This window comes from Talpa occidentalis, unplaced genomic scaffold, assembly GCF_014898055.3.
Source record: "Talpa occidentalis isolate TD23 unplaced genomic scaffold, MPIMG_talOcc4v2.1 talOcc4.7, whole genome shotgun sequence".
Taxonomy (NCBI): domain Eukaryota; kingdom Metazoa; phylum Chordata; class Mammalia; order Eulipotyphla; family Talpidae; genus Talpa; species Talpa occidentalis.
Genome location: NW_023605083.1, coordinates 89,895,894 through 89,911,934, shown reverse-complemented (window position 1 = coordinate 89,911,934; position 16,041 = coordinate 89,895,894). Strand labels below are relative to the sequence as shown.

Below are 16,041 nucleotides of genomic sequence, written 5' to 3'. Positions count from 1 at the left end.
GCCCTGTACTTTCTTGGGCCCAGCCCAGTCATCCTTTAGCATTAAAGCACCCGCCTCACACTCCTGAGATTCCCAGGGTTTTAGTGGCTGAGGTCACAAACCAAGGATTTGTCCATTATCATAAGGGGGCTCCTGGGATTTTGGGTCCACAAATGGGAAGGCCACCCTTGGGGTGGGTAAAGATACTTGGAAATTATATACCAGACAGGAGTTCCTGTCCAAAATATATAAGAAATATAAATCAAAAATCCAACTAAAAATCAATAAATTGGATAGACATTTTCAAAAAGCAGGTATGCAAACGATCAAGATCACGAAAGGGTGCTCAGTATCACTAATTATCAGGTAAATGCAAATTAAAAGGCAAAATGAGAGACCATGTCACCCTTGTCTGCGAGATTATGACCAAAAGTCAAGAGGTAAGCAATGCTGAGCCAGCAGGGAAGAGGGAACGGGTGGGGATCTCTCAAAGCAACAGCTAGTGCAGGAGACATCCCTGCCCAGGAACGTGGATCTGGGTTCCATGGCTCTGTCTCCCAGGGCTTGTGTCCCCAAGAGAATGCAGGGGACACCTCAGAAGCCATGTAGGCTCCTCCCCAACCTCTCCTGGGAAAAGGACCCCCAGACAGACACTGCTGGACAAACCTCCTGATCAGGGACCCAGGAAATGGACAACCCTGTCCTGGTTCTCTTCCTGCATCCCTGAGCACTGAGCCTCAGCTCTCCCTTGTGGCATGAAGACCTCCACCTCCTGGGGCTGCTGGGAGTAACAACAGCAACACAGCAGTAGCAGCTGTGCTCCTGTGTACTGAGCACCTACTAGGTGTTACATCTGTGTGGAGTGTTTACCCTGGATTCTCTCTGTCACCCTCACAAAGTCCACAGAGGCAGGCTCTTGCTGTCCCATTTCACAGATGGGGACCCTGAGGTGGAGCATCGAAGCGGTAGAGCCAGGAGCCCAGGCAGTGTCTGCTTGGGAGCTGGGCGCGAAATGCAACCCCTCCCTTCCAGGGCCTTTCTGAATGTCAGCCTCCTCCTCTGGCTCTGAGCACCCCTCCCGGGCAGGTGAGGGCACATGGCGTGCTGGGAATGCAGTTGGCAGATGAGGAGTCCTGTAAGAGCTGCCTCCTCTGGTCTGGGAACCTCCCTTGGATAGAGGGGCCCCTGTCAGTGACTATAAGAAGGTTTAGAAGGGTTCAGGGTGGGCCCAAGGGGGAGAGGTGGTGGGAGAGCAGAAGAGGACAACAGGCAGAGGGCACTTTGTCTACTCACTTGATTTAGGCACCATAGCTTTTGGGGCATTAGCCAACCATTGCCACTGTAACTTCTTTCGACCCTTCATCTGAGAATTGTGTCTTGGAGGCCGGTGACCAGAATCGAAGTCTTCATCACTCTTTTGTGGCTCATTCTTCGTTATTTGCTTAGCTTCTTGTTGGGTTCTCACTGGGAGAGGAGGGGGTGGAGGGGAGCAAGATCAGGCAGGCAGGGAACAGTGCACCCCTTGACCCCATTCCCCTCCTGCTAAGCTCCTACCCAGCACTCACTAAGAGCCAGCTTTTCACACCCCAGAACCTGCCAGCAGGTGGTGCTGGGGAAGGAGGGAGAGGGGGAGTGGTAGAAAAGCCCTAGGAAGGAGGAGCCCAGGGGAGTGTGAGACACTGGACAAGGCCAGGAGATCTGGAGTTTGGGGGAGAGGGGGGCTTCATTCAGGATGCCTGATGGGATGGCAGGGTCGGGATGGGAGTGACACCCACTGATCTGTGTCCTTTGAGTCTTCCCTCTCCTGAACTCTGGGGTCCCAGCCTTGAGCTTGATGCTGACAAGAGGTGGGGGTTTCAGGTGTTTGAATGCAGGGCATCCTCCCACAGGTCTCCTCAGACCTCACCTGGCCCTGGGACACCAACTGAGAAGAACAGGCCTCAGGCAGCCAGAGTGGTAGTCAACCAGTGGAAAGCACGCAGGGGTGTGGCTGAGAGTGGAGGGGACAGGGCAGGCCTGCTAAGGGCAAAGACTTGGTCAGGCACCCCCATCAGCCACCTCCACGCACAGGTCAGGGAGTGGAATCAGGGTGCTCACCATGCTGAGCAGGGATCACACAGGTGCAGGCACCTTCAGAGGGATGCCCTGCCCCTAATCTGCATGGAAAGTGTGGGCTTTCCTGGGAGGTAGGTTTGGGGTGCAATGCAGCTCTCAGAAGGAAAGGACAGAAGTCCCAGGGAGCATTGTTTCAGCCACTCCTAGATTTTAGGGTTCCCGAGCCCCATTGCAAATCCTGCCATGTATGAGGGGCACTGAGCTGTGTGTGTTCCAGACATGGTGGGCTTTGCAGGCAGCTCAGCACTCAGCCAATCTCAACATTCCCTCCTGAATCAGAGCTGGGGACCCCAGGTAGAAGAGTGATACCCGCAGACCCTTGCCTGTTGGGGAATATTTCTGGAGGTGTCTGGCTTGACCTGGGCTGGAGGAAGCCAGGCCTGAGTAGCTTTAGCTCAGACTTGCTTGGACACAGATTCTTTGGGTGGCTGATTCATTGCCCTGAGCTTCCCTTTGCTCACCTGCCGAACAGGTTATCTCCGGTAAGCCAAGAGGTAAAAATTCAGTAAAAGCTCATAGAAACCTTTAAACATTTTGCATGATTACTTCTATTTTTAATGGACAATACGCACTGCAGGACATTCTGAGAGTCAGATTGACCAGGAGCTGAAAGGGTTTCCATAAAGGAGGGATGTGTCAGGAATTAGAGCCTCCATGGGGAACACTTCCTCTTCATGTGTAGAGAATTTATTCTGGAAGAGGGGTTTGGGTTTTTATCTCCTGACACCAGCTCTCTGGGACACCTGCTGGGTGTCCTATAACTCAGGTCAACACTGACATGAACTCCCCAGACTCAGCATAAGACCTAGGATTTCAACAGGGCTTCATCCTGTACTGCAGGACCGCTCCCCACCTCAGATGGCAGTTGCCAATGAGGTGCCCTGATTATCCACCCTGTTTGTTCATCCTACATTCAAATTCCAAAGTACTCGCAGCCCCACAAATGCTTTCAGGGTTGATAGTTTCCTAGACTGACTCTCAGGCCTCAGGAACAGTCTCCTTACTGGCTTAGGACACAGGTGTTTGGTTCAGAATCCGCAAAAGGTGTAGCACAGGCTGAGGGGTGGGAGATGCAAGAACTCCTGAGCCCTGTCCATGTGCGGTCCTTCCAGCACCTCCCTGTTTCCCCAACAAGGACACTCCAGCCCGAAAACCCTTTCTACATTTAGGTTACATTGTAGCCAGAACTGACGAAATCCTTGGCTTTAGTGGCGATGCAAATCTCAGCCCCTCTCCATGGAAGCCTTGGATCAAACCATGCACTGAGCAGCAATAGCTACAACCTTTTGTTAAATAACCTCCAGTCTATCCAATTCCCTCCGCTCTTCTTTTTCTAACCTCCCCTAAGTGTCAAGTGAGGAAAATATGATTACTTGATGTCCTTCTACCAAGGAAAGCTTGTAACCCTCCCCCTTCCCCCACCCCCTCACCTCTCACCCCTGTCAACTTTGAAGTAATAAACACAACCAGGCTCCTATCTTCAGGGGTCCAATAATAGTCTAGTACAAAGTACAGTCATCTCAATGTAGATTTAGCAAACAAACAAAGAAACAGAAAAACAACACCCCAACCCACTTGTCTTAAGGCAGCCTGTAGGCCTAGTCCTCCCCAGGGACACAGTCTACTATATCATCGACAACAGGACACACCCTCTCACTGAGGAGTCTCTTTTGGCTTCTGGCTGCACTGGACTCTCATTTAACGTTGGATGGGATTATTCCTGATTTGAGTTTGAATTTAACCTTACTTCCTTATTTGTATACCGAGTTCTTCCAGAGGAGACTGGTTTCTGCCTTATATATGGAAAGGACCCATCCTCAAACTCATAGCCCCTCTGGCTGAAGCCAACCTACGTCTTTCTTGTCACCAGGCTTGCCCTGTAGTTTCCTAGGGCCCAGCCCAGTCACCGGTTAGCTTCAAAGGACCCTCTAAGCATGCCAGCGGTTCTGGGGATTTTAGTGGCCGAGAACCCAAATCCAATGTTTTGTGTATCACATCATCAGGGGGCTCCTCAGGCTTTGGGTCAACAAAATGAGAAGGCCACCCATGGAGTGGGCAAAAATATTTTCCAATTATATGCAAGATAAGGAGTTCATGTCCAAAATGTATATAAAATCTAACTCAATAATCTCATTAAAAATCAGTAACAGACTCGAATACACATTTTCGACAAGCAGATATGCAAATGACCAAGTACAGGAAAAGGTGCTCATTATCTCTAATTATCAGATAAATGCAAATTAAAAAGCAAAATGGGAGCCCCTTTCACACTTGTCTGCAAGATTATGAACAAAGGTCAAGAGGTAAGCAGTGGTGAGCAGCACGGAGGAGGGATCGTGGTGGGGGTCTCCCCAAGCAGCAGCTGGTGCAGGAGACCTCCCTGCCCAGGAATGTGGTTCTGGGTTCCATGGCTCTGTCTCCTAGTGTTTGTGTCTCCAAGACAGCGCAGGGGACATCCCGGAAGTCATTGCTGGCCCCTCCCCCAACACCTCCTGTTGCTCATGGGAAAACCAGCCCCAGACAGACACTGCTGGACAAACTTATGATCTGGGCCCAGGAAATACACACCCTGTCCTGGGTTTGTCTCTGCCTCCTGGTGTGAGTCTCTACCCACTCTGAGCCTCAGGTCTCCCCATGGCATGAAGAGCCTCCACCCCCCAGGGCTGCTAGAGCAACAGTAGCAGCAACAACAGCAGCAGCAGCAGCATCTGGACTCCTGTGTCCTGAGCACCTGCTGGGTGTTAGATCTGTGCCCAGTGTTTACCGTGGGTTCTCTCATCCACAGTGTCCACAGTGCAGGCATTTGCTCTCCCATGTCACAGATGGGGACCCTGAGGTGGAGCAGGAAAGGGGTAGAGCCAGGAGGCCAGGCTAGTGTCCTTTTGGGAGCTGGACGGGACACCTACCCCCTCCCTCCCAGAGCCCTTCTGAATGTCAGCCTTGTCCTCTCTGGGCTCTGAGCACCCCTCCCGGGCAGGTGAGGTCACATGGGGTGCTGGGAATGACCTGGCAGATGAAGAGTTCTGTAAGAACTGAGTCCTGTGGTCCGGATTCCCCATTGCATAGACTGGGCCTAAGTCACTAACCTGAAGAATGCTTAGGAGGATTCTGGGGTGGGGCCCAAAGGTGCTAGGTGGTAGGGAGAGCAGAAGATTGACATTAGGCAGAGTGCACTTTGTCTACTCACTTAAACAGGAACTTACCAACTAGGCCTGACCTTTCCAATGTTTTCAGATAGTTACGTCCCTTCTTTTCATCTTTTTTCTTCTTTTCTTTTGATGGAGGAAAAAAAAAACAAAAACAAAAACACTAAGCAAATCGTTGTAGTAACAGTCCCCATCAGATAATCATTTCAATCCAGGTGTAATTAGCATTCCAGTGTAGGTGCAATGAGCAAGTTTGCACACTTGCAAATCTTCCCTGTGAAGGATCCATGGCCAGGTCTCTACACCCCTCTCCAGACAAAGCTGCATTCCAGAAGGAAAGGAGAGAGAGAGGAAGACAGGCTGGGTTTCTTTGAATAATCTCTGGGTGGTGGCATCCCTCTCACCCACTTCCTATACTCTGCTTTTTAGGGTGAAATGGCCTTGCCTCCCACCAAATGGTTTTGCCCCTTTTAAACCAATCTGTCACTCTTCCTGTGTAACAAATGTTGAGACAATTGTGTATAAAAAGGAATCTCTGGGCCTCCCCGGTGGCGCAGTGGTTGAGCGCTGGGTTGCGAAGCTGCCTGCGGCCTCTGCAGCGCCGGTTCGATCCCCGGCTGCTCCCCGGCCACCGGAGGAGGGTCCCGCATGGCGCGCAGACCTCTCCTGCCGCCCGCTGCTCCCCTCAGCAGTGTACTTCGGTCCTTCTGCCTGCTCTGCTCCCCGCTCTGGCTCTGGTGAATTCTCTCGCCCTCCCGCGCTTCTGACTGTACCCAGTGCTTGTATAAATAAATAAAAATAAATCTTTAAAAAAAAAAATAAAAAGGAATCTCTGCGTTAGCTCAAGGCCCAGACTTTTATTTAGGAGTGTTTTCCTGTGTCTGCGTCCACATGTGAGAAAATATAAATTTCCCAACTCACCTGCCCTAGAGTACAGTTTGTTTTTTCCTGTCAGCTTCCGCAACAAATTAGTGGGTTGTTCAGGAAAACCAGGCACTTCGCCCTTTGATGCCACTTGGGCCTAGGAGGAGGGCTGGTGGAGGTGGTGAGAGGAACTAAAGAAGGGGAAATCGGGCTCTGCTGGGAACTCTGGGGGTCTCCGACTTGGTTGCTTTTACCCAGACCCGCAACCTTGTCCAGGCCAGACTTAAAAGTGCTGAATGAGACCAGGACCTGGCACCGACGTCAGACAAGGTATGGTCCCGGTACCCTGTACCAACTCAGGCTACCCCGTAGGGGTAAGAGGAGAGACTGATCACCTTTCAAGAGATTTAGGGTCTCCCAGGCAGGGAACTCCCTAAAGAGGGAGGGAGTTGTTGCAACCTCTGGTGTGGAGGTGTGAGTGAATGATCTGGTCCTCCAACCAGGTGTGTTTGTGTGACCCCACAGCTGGGGAGCCCATAAGGGCCCCAAAAAGCTATGGAGCGCAAATGGGCCAGTCTGAGATACTGCTGTGAACATGATACAGTTACAAATGACTGGTCTCTTAGAGAGGCATTAACAAGTTTGTCTTTTCCCCATTTCTTGCAATTTCCCCCTTGATTGACAGGTTTGTCTTTAGGTAACAAGTCCTCCTGCATTTCAAGAAAGAGGGTGTTGAAGTAAGCTGGCGCCCTCCTGCTGACCCCTTCCCCCTTCCCTTAAGAAGAAAAATGATGACTGGATCAAGGGATATGGTACATATACACAATGGAATATTACTCAACAATCAAAAAGATAAACTCATGCCATTTTCAGCAACGTGGATGGAGTTGCAAGGGATCATGTTCAGCGAAATAAGCCAGAAAGAAAAAAAAATACTGGATGGTCTCACTTATAGCAGGAACAGATGAATGTATGGAGAAACTGTGGAATATATATTCAATGGAATATTACACAGCTATGAAAGGATGAAACAGTGACATTTAGGACAAAATGGATGGACCTTAAGGTGACTATGTTGAGTGAATTAGTCAAAAGACAGTGAAAGATGGATTCTCTCATCTGTGGAATATAAATACCCAAAAAACAATTTGATGCAAACAAAAGAAGAAATAAAAATTTGAGCTTTGCAAGGAGAAGATCATGGTTACCAGAGAGAATAAAGGAATGGGTGGAAGAGGTGGGGGTAGGAGGCAAAAGTTGTATGGACATGGGTGGTTTGGTGGAGGGAAAAAAAGAGAATTCATTAAAATAATTTTTAAAAGTGTTGTTAGCACATCATTGCTTTTATAGTACACTGTACTTGTTTGAATATTTACATTTGGGCCTCCTTGGTGGAGCTAGGGGTTAAGCACAACACTGTGAAGCTATCTGCACCCTCTGTAACACGAGTTCGATCCCTGGCCAGCCAGGGAGCTACCCACATGGCACAGCAGACCTCTCCTGTCTTGCCTGCTGCCCCCCTCAGCAGTGTATTTTTGGTCAGTCTGCCTGTTCTTTTCCCTGCTCTGTCTCTGGTGGATGTTCTCACTCCCCGCACCTCTGGCCTGTACCCCAGTACTTGCGTGCATAAAGAAATAAATCTTTAAAAAAAAATTTACATTTGGCGCTAAAAAAAGAAAAAGAAAAAGAAAATGAGCTGACATCCACCTGTCTCAAAGCTGACCCCTTCGCAGACACTCGCCCATCTCCCCCTCGGTTAAATACCCCTGCACTCTGCCAAAGAGCCGGAAGGTTGTCTTTCAAAGATGAGTGATTTGTCGACAAATTAAATCACTTTCCTTTTCCTGAAACTCTGTTTCCTTTTATTGGCTGATGGAAACTGATTCCAGCATTTGGTAACAACTCCACACCCTTAACTCCAAAAAACGACATCAACATCTTGTCCTGACAGAGTTTCGCCCGGCAACCATAGCAGCCACTGCTTTTCTGCTCTAATAAAACCTCTTTTACTGCAGATCCACTGCTCATCGTTTCCTTTCAACTCTGAACCTTTCCATTCCGTGGTGAAACCCCAGAGAGGAGCAGGGCCATGGGCCCCATCCTCAGATGTGGAGACTCTATCTCCTTTTCTCACCTTCTTTCTCTATACTTTGGGGCTCTGGTCACGGAAGACCCTTGCTGGTGCCAACAACCACATCCATGACCAATTGGGTGAGTGGCCTCTGGGACACTCCTCTGCCCTTTGGACAGGGGATGTAAGAAAAGGGCTGGGGCAAGGTTGGGGCAGGAAAGGGGAACTTGAAACTGTTGCCACCCCCATTCTGGGAGTTAGCCAGTTTGCATTGGGTCTGATAAGCATCCCTGAAACACAATTTTCCGAAAAAAAAAAAAAAACAAAAAAAAAAACGACTTCGGCTCTGCATTCTCAATTCCTGCCAAAGCCAGACCCAGCCTGATAAAAACTTACCCTTATCCCCCAACGGGTGCAACTTCTGTGACCCCCATGGAGGTAGGCAAACCTCGCCCGGGAGCGCAATAAAGTTCCTGCCTGTCAGACACTGGCCTGGCTCTCCTTCGGATCCTTTCTTGCTCTCACGGAAAAGACCAGGCCAGGGCCATGACTTGGCGGGATCCGCGTCTCCGCACCCACATTTTGATCTCGCCCACTGTGGTTTGGTGTTTGTCTCAGGGATGCCTGATTCATCTCCAGACTCACGTTCCTTTTCCCCCAAGTAAACCAGAGGGACACGTCTTTCACCCGGTGGAACACGTTAATCCCTTTCCATGGGTAATAGATGGGGATGCACCTCTATCTCCCCGTGCAACACATTCCAGGGCAGTCTCACTGGGGGACACCTCAGGCGCCTGCTCCTGGCACATTTCTCTTCCCTTGCCTTTTGGCCTGGTCAACCCACATGTCCAATGGGAAATTCCAATTCAAAACCCTCCTCTGACTCCCCTTGGGTTGTCTCCTAAAATCCTTCCAGGCACAAGGCCTGCAGGGTAACCTCTATCCATGCCATCATATTGATACAGTTACATAGCTGCCCCTTCTTACCACCTCTCTTCTCTGCGGCAGCCTACCTGCCTGGCCTTGACCTCTACCTGCAGGGAGTTCTCTTCACTATCCTCCCTCAGCGGAGGCCCTGTCCTCAAGGTCTCCTGCCTGCAACCATGCAGGCCTCTTTCATTGTGCACCTGTCCCTTTCAGGGCAGCTCTTCCTGCCCGCTGGTGTCTATGTAAGTGTCTTTTACCCTTCTCTCCCTTTCCCTAATAAACCTGTTCTTTAATTATGTCTAACATTTCTCTCTCATGGAGAAATTGGCCAGGAAACTCGCCGCGTGCTGCTGAATGGTAAGCTCCTGTGAAACCATTCCTAAAGTGAACCTTTAACACGGTGGTCCTAAGCAAAGGAGGAGGTTCCTTTTTCCTTCCCCACCCAAAAGGAAGGTGGAGCTGAGCAGAGAGAGAAGAAGTTGCAGAGGAGACTGAGGAAGGAAGGAAGCAGGATGGAGAGCCAGAAGGAGACCTGGAGGAGACACATGGAGCCGAGAGACATGTGAAGAAACTATACTTGCCTTTTGGTTGTGGACTGGATGACACAGATTTGGGAGAGAGACCCGTGGGGAGGTGACAATGGCGGTTTTTGTCTTGATTTTGATTTTGCTCTTTTCCCTCCAGACATGTCCGGTTGTTTCTGATTCTTTTCTGTGGATCCCCACTGAAAGATGTTTTAGACCTGTGGCAGGCTTAGGGGCCTTGTTCTGGGCCAATCCCATTTGGATGGACTTTTACCCATGAGGGGACGGGTAACTCTGGCTACTTGATTTAGAAACTCTATTCTTTGCCTTTCCTTATTGTTTCCTGATTGTATGAAAGTTCCTTCCCATTAAAGCCTCATATGTTTTGTGTTGATGTGGTGGATGGCAGAACCTATTTAGAGCAGACAGGTTTACGGGGACTGGGGTACCCCTCTCCCTGCCCTGTAACAAAAAGGACCCCTTACTCTACAAAAATACATCAGGAGGGAGAGGGGGGTGGGGTGACACCCACTGATCTGTGTCCTCTAAGTCTTCCCTCTCCTGGACCTGCACTCTGGAGTCCCAGCCTTGAGCTTGATGCTGACAAAAGGTGGGGGTTTCTTTTTTTTTTTTTTTTTTTTTATAGAGGCATGCTTTATTTATTTATTTATTTGTTTGTTTGTTTTGTTTATACATGCACTGGGTACAGTCAGAAGCGCGGGAGGGTGAGAGAACTCACCAGAGCCAGAGCGGGGAGCAGAGCAGGCAGAAGGACCGAAGTACACTGCTGAGGGGAGCAGCGGGCGGCAGGAGAGGTCTGCGCGCCATGTGGGACCCTCCTCCGGTGGCCGGGGAGCAGCCGGGGATCGAACCGGCGCCACAGAGGCTGCGGGCAGCTTCGCAACCCAGTGCTCAACCGCTGCGCCACCGGGGAGGCCCAAAAAGGTGGGGGTTTCAGAGGGTCAAGCTCAGAGTGTCCACCCCAAATCTTCTCAGTCCTCGCCCGACTCTGGGACATCAACTCAGAAGGACAGGCCTCAAACAGCCAGAGTGGAGGTCACCCAGAGGAAAGCACACTGGCATGTGGCCAGGGTCAGGGAAGTCATGATAAGGCCAAAGATTCAGAGCAGGGCAACCACATAAGCCACCTCCACAGGCAGGCCAGCTGTGTGCAATCGAGGTGCTCACGGTGCTGGGCAAGGAGCCCTGGAGCATACAGGTATAGGCATTTTCAGAGGGGTGCTCCCGACTCTAGCCGTCATGTAAAGCTGGGGTGTGGGCTTTCAGGGAGGTGGATACGGGGTGTGATACAGATCTCAGAAGAAACTACAGCTGTCCCAGGGAGCATTATTCCAGCTATTACTGGATTTCAGGGTTTCCTGAGCCCCATTGCAAAAATCCTGCCATGTATGAGGGGCACTGAGCTGTGTATTTTCCAGGCCGGGTATGCTTTGTGGACAGCTCAGCACTCAGCCAATCTCAACATTCCATGTGAAGTAGAGCTGGGGACACCGGGTACAAGAATGACTCCTGCTGAACTTTTTGTTGGGTAATCATTTCTGGAGGTGCCTGCCTTGACCTGAGCTGCAGGAAGCCAGGCCTGAGGAGCTGTAGCTCAACATTTGCTTGGATACTGACTCCTTGGCTGGCTGTTTCACTGCCCTGAGCCTCACTTTGCTCACCTGTCAAACGGGCCATCTTAGGTAAGCCAAGAGGTTCAAATTCAGCAAAAGCTCATAGATAGCTTTAAATATTTTATATAGTGATTGCTTCTATTTGTAATGGACAATAAACACTGGAGGATATTCTGACAGATTCACCAGGAGCTGGAAGTGCTGCCCTATAGAAGGGATGATGTCATGTATTTGAGCTTCCACGGGGGATCCTACCTCTCCATGTGTAGAGAATTTATTCTGGAAGAGGGGATTGGGTTTTTACCTCCTGACACCAGCTCTCTGGGGCACCAGCTGGGTGTCCTACAACTCAGTTCAATACTGACATGAACTCCCCAGACTCAGCACAGGACCCAGGGGTTCAAGGGCTTAGTTCTGTACACAGGACCACTCCCCACTTCAGATGGCAGTTGCCAGTGATGTGCCCTGATTATCCACCCTGTTTGTTCATCCTGCAGATAAATTCCAAAGTCCTCACAACACCACAAATCCATTCGTATTTGAATAGTTTCCTAGACTGACTCTCAGGCCTCAGGAGCAGTCTCCTTAGTGGTTTAGGATACAGGTTTTTGGCTCAGGACCCACCAAGGGATGCAGCCTAGGGTGAAGCTTGGGGAGTGCAGGAGATTATGAGCCCTGTCCAGGTGCACCCATACCGGAACTTCCTTGTTTCACCAACAAGGGATCTCCAGCCTGAAAAGGCTTTTTATTGTTAGGTTTCATTACGTGGGCAGGATGATCAAATCCTTGGCATTAGTAGGAGCCTATTCTCAGCCCCTCTCCCTGGAAACCTTAGATAAAACTGTGCCCTGAGGGCCTCCCTGGTGGTGCAGCGGTTGAGCACTGGGTTGCAAAGCTGCCCATAGCCTCTGCAGCGCTGGTTTGATCCCCGGCCACCGGGTGAGGTTCCCACATGGCGCAGAGACCTCTCCTGCCACCCGCTGCTCCCCTCAGCACTATACTTTGTCAGTCTGCCTGCTCTGCTCCCCGCTCTGACTCTGGTGAATTCTCTCGCCCTCCCGCGCTTCTGACTGTACCAAGTGCTTGTATAAATAAATAAATAAATCTTAAAAAAAAAAAAAACGAAAAACAAGAAAAAAGTAGCTGCAACCTCTTGTTAAATATACTTGAGTCTATGAAATTCCGGCCTCTGTCTTCTTTGACAAGAATAAACACACCCACATTATCATCTTCCAAGATCTAGAAATAGTCTCTAGGGCAAAGTACGGTGTTATCCACAAAGATTTAGCAAAAAAAAAAAAAAAAAAAAAAACCCAAGCCACCTGTCTTAGGGCAGCCTGCAGGCCTAGTCCTCCCCAGGGACACAATCTACTGTGTCATAGACAATAGGACACACCCTCTCACTGAGGAGTCTCTTGACTATTGGCTGCATTCTACTCTCAATTTAATGTTGGATGATTTTATTCCTAATTTGTATTTGAATGTTAACTTACTTCCTTATTTGTGTAACAAGTTCTTCCAGAAGGAGACTGGTTTCTGCCTTACATGCGGAAAGGACCCATCCTCAAACTCTTAGACCCTCCCCTTGGAAGGCAACCTTTGTCTTTCTGGTCGCCAAGCTTCCCCTGAAGTTTCCTAGGGCCCAGCCCAGTCATCCTGTAGTATAAAAGGACCCTCTGAGCACTCCTGAGATTCCCAGGGTTGTAGCAGCTGAGGTCACAAACCAAATATTTTTATGTATTACATCAAAAGGAGGCTCCTGGGATTTTGGGTCAAAAAAAAGAGCAGACCACCTAAGGGGTGGGCAAAAATATTTGCAAATTATATATCAGGTAAGGAGTTCATGTCCAAAACGTATAAAGAATAAAAATCCGCAATCCAATTAATAATCAATAACAGACTCGAACAGACATTTTTGAAAAGCAGATATGCAGATGAACAAGTTAACGAAAACGTCCTCAGTATCACTTATCATCAAGTAAATGCAAATTTAAAGGCAAAAATGGGAGACCCTGTCATACTCCCCTGAAATATTACGACCAAAGTCAAGAGGTAAGCAATGGTGAGCCTCGGGAGGAGGGAACTGGGCGGGGATCTCCCTAAGCAGCAGCCAGTGCAGGAGACATCCCTACCCAGGAACGTGGTTCTGGGTTCCATGGCTCTGTCTCCCAGAGCTTGTGTCTCCAACAGAGCCCAGGAGACACCATGAAGCATTAAAGGCCCCTCCCCAACTCTCCTGGCGCTCACGGGAAAAGCATACCCAGACAGACACTGCTGGACAAACGTCCTGATCTGGCACCCAGGAAATGTACACCCTGTCCTGGGTCTGTCTCTGTCTCCCTATGGGAGTCCTCAGAGCTCTCTGAGCCTCAGGTCTTCCTGTGGATTGAAGAGCCTCCCACCACCACAACCCCCTCTCCCCCAGCCTCCCCTGTATACCCCTCTCCCCCTCTGTTCTGGGATGGTGGAGCAACCCCAGCAGCAGTAGCCCCAGGGAGAAGAAAACTGGTGGGGGTTTCCCCAAGCAGCAGCGGGTGCAGGAGACATCCCTGCCCAGGAACGTGGTTCTGGGTTCCGTGGCTCTGTCTCCCAGGGTTTGTGTCTCCAAGAGAGCGCAGGAGACACCCCCTGTTAGGGGGAAAGGATGTCCTGAGCTAATTCCATACAGGCTTTGTGGACTCTGCCTCCACTCCAGACCAAAGCCAACAAGACACTGGAAATGACAAATCCCATCACCACCACAGGGAGGGCTCCCGGGACCTGAGGATGGAGTCAAGCTGCCAGGTTTGGTACAAAAGCAGACAGGTGGGCCTTTGGGGGCTCTCTAGGCCTCAAGGCTCTTGGCTCTTGGCCAGCTCTCAGCCTGCCCTTGGGATTCCAGGCCAGCAGAAGGGTAAGACACATTCATGAGTTTATCTGCCTCTTTTTCCCCTGTATATATGGTGGAATAAAATTAAAAGGGGGGATTGCAACAGTGTGGTCCCCAGGAAAGGGGGAGGTTCCCTGCCCCACCCAAGGGAGGGTGGAGCTGAGCAGGAAGAGGAGAAGCTGCAGAAGAGACTGAGGAAGGAAGGAAGCAGGATGGAGCAAGGAGACCTGGAGGAGGCACATGGAGCCTAGAGACACGTGAAGAAACTGCGCTTGTCTTTTGGTCGTGGACTGGGTGACACAGATGTGGGTGAGACCCGTGGGGAGGTGACAATGGCAGCTTTTATCTTGATGTTGATTTTGCTCTTTTCCTTCCGGGCTTGTCCGGTTGTTTGTGACCCTTTTCTGTGGGTCCCCACTGGAAGATGTTTTAGACTTGTGGCAGGCTTTGGGGCCTTGCTCTGGGCCGACCCCATATGGATGAAGTTTTACCCACGAGGGGATGGGTAACTTTGGGTGCTTCATTTAGAAACTAGACTCTTTGCCTTACCTGTATTGTTTTCTAGTTTTTATTAAAGTTCCTTCCCATTAAAGTGTCATATGTTTTGTGTTGATGCGGCGGATGGCAGAACCCATTTAGAATAGGCAGGTTTGCGGGGTTTGGGCTGCCCCTCTCCCTGTCCTATAACATCTTCATTTTCCCTTTCTTTTGGAAATAAACCTTTCATTAACCTTCTGTGTGTGCCTGCAGTGCAAGTCCCTCTTGAAGCTCACAGGTGAGGTGCTCAGTGCACAGGAGCCCTGCTGGGTTGCTGCTGCTGCTGCTGCTCCAGCAGCCCCAGAGGGGTTGGGGGGGATGGGTGGAGGCTCTTCATGCCAAGGGGAGACCTGAGGCTCAGGGAGGTGTCCTCACTCACATGGGGAGGTGGAGACAGACCCAGGACAGGGTGTGCATTTCCTGGGTCCCAGATCAGGACCGTGTTCACGGCGGGGTCTCTTCAAAGCTCAAGCGATCCACAGAGGCAGGCTCTTGCTCTCCCGTTTCACAGATGGGGACCCCGAGGCGGAGCAGAGAAGGGGGAGAGCCAGGAGGCCAGGTAGTGTCTCCCTGGGAGCTGACAGGACACCTATCCAGTCCCTCCCAGGGCCCCTCTGAATGTCAGCCTCCTCCTCTCTGGGCTTAGAGCACCCCTTCCGGGCAGGTGAGGGCACATGGGGTGTTGGGAATGCACCTGTCAGGTGAAGGGTCCTGTAAGCGCTGCCTCCTCTGGTCCCGGATCCCACCTTGGATAGACTGGGCCCCAGTCACTGACTAGAAGAAGGTCTAGGGGGGTTCAGGGATGGGGCCCCAGGGGGCAGAGGTGGTGGGGGGAGCAGAAGATTGACAACAGGCAGAGGGCACTTTGTCTACTCACCAGTCGCATAAGGTAGGTTGTTGTGCATCCATGAGTCACTCTGGAGTTGAGGTTGCTGAGGTTGAGGATAGCAGCTCCCTGTGGTGTGTGGGGGGGTGGGGCGGTGAGGTAGGGGTGAGGGATTGGGAGGTGAGGGACATCAGGCAGGCAGGGAAGTGGTCACCCTTGCCCCCACCCCACCATCTCCCAAGGCAAGACTGCATTGGGGTCATTCCTCTCCTGGTAATGATAGACCAGCTTTTCATACCCCAGGGAACCTGCTAGTAGGTGGTGTGGGGGAGGAAGGCAAAGGGGAGTGGTAGAAAAGACATAGTAAGGAGAAGCCCAGGGGAGAGGGAGACACAGCACAAGGTCAGGACACCTGGGGTCCGGGGCATTGGGGGCATCATTCAGGACCCCTGGTGGGGTGGGAGTGATGGAGGACAAGAATAGTGAAAGGGGAAAGGAGGCCTCCCAAGACTAAACCCTGACTCACACAAGGAGGTAGGGGTCTCGGGG

At 50.8% G+C, this 16,041-nt stretch overlaps 1 protein-coding gene across 1 annotated transcript in view; it reads right to left on the bottom strand.

Moving 5' to 3' along the window:
• Positions 1-16,041, bottom strand: part of LOC119232347 (uncharacterized) — a 57,466-nt gene that overhangs the window by 24,158 nt on the left and 17,267 nt on the right. Inside the window, exons 4-6 of the mRNA XM_054689336.1 lie at positions 15,544-15,621; positions 5,298-5,366; positions 1,273-1,443 (exon numbers count right to left, since the gene is read on the bottom strand). Coding sequence (XP_054545311.1) covers positions 1,273-1,443; positions 5,298-5,366; positions 15,544-15,621 — 318 coding nt within the window. The remainder of the gene's footprint in view (positions 1-1,272; positions 1,444-5,297; positions 5,367-15,543; positions 15,622-16,041) is intronic.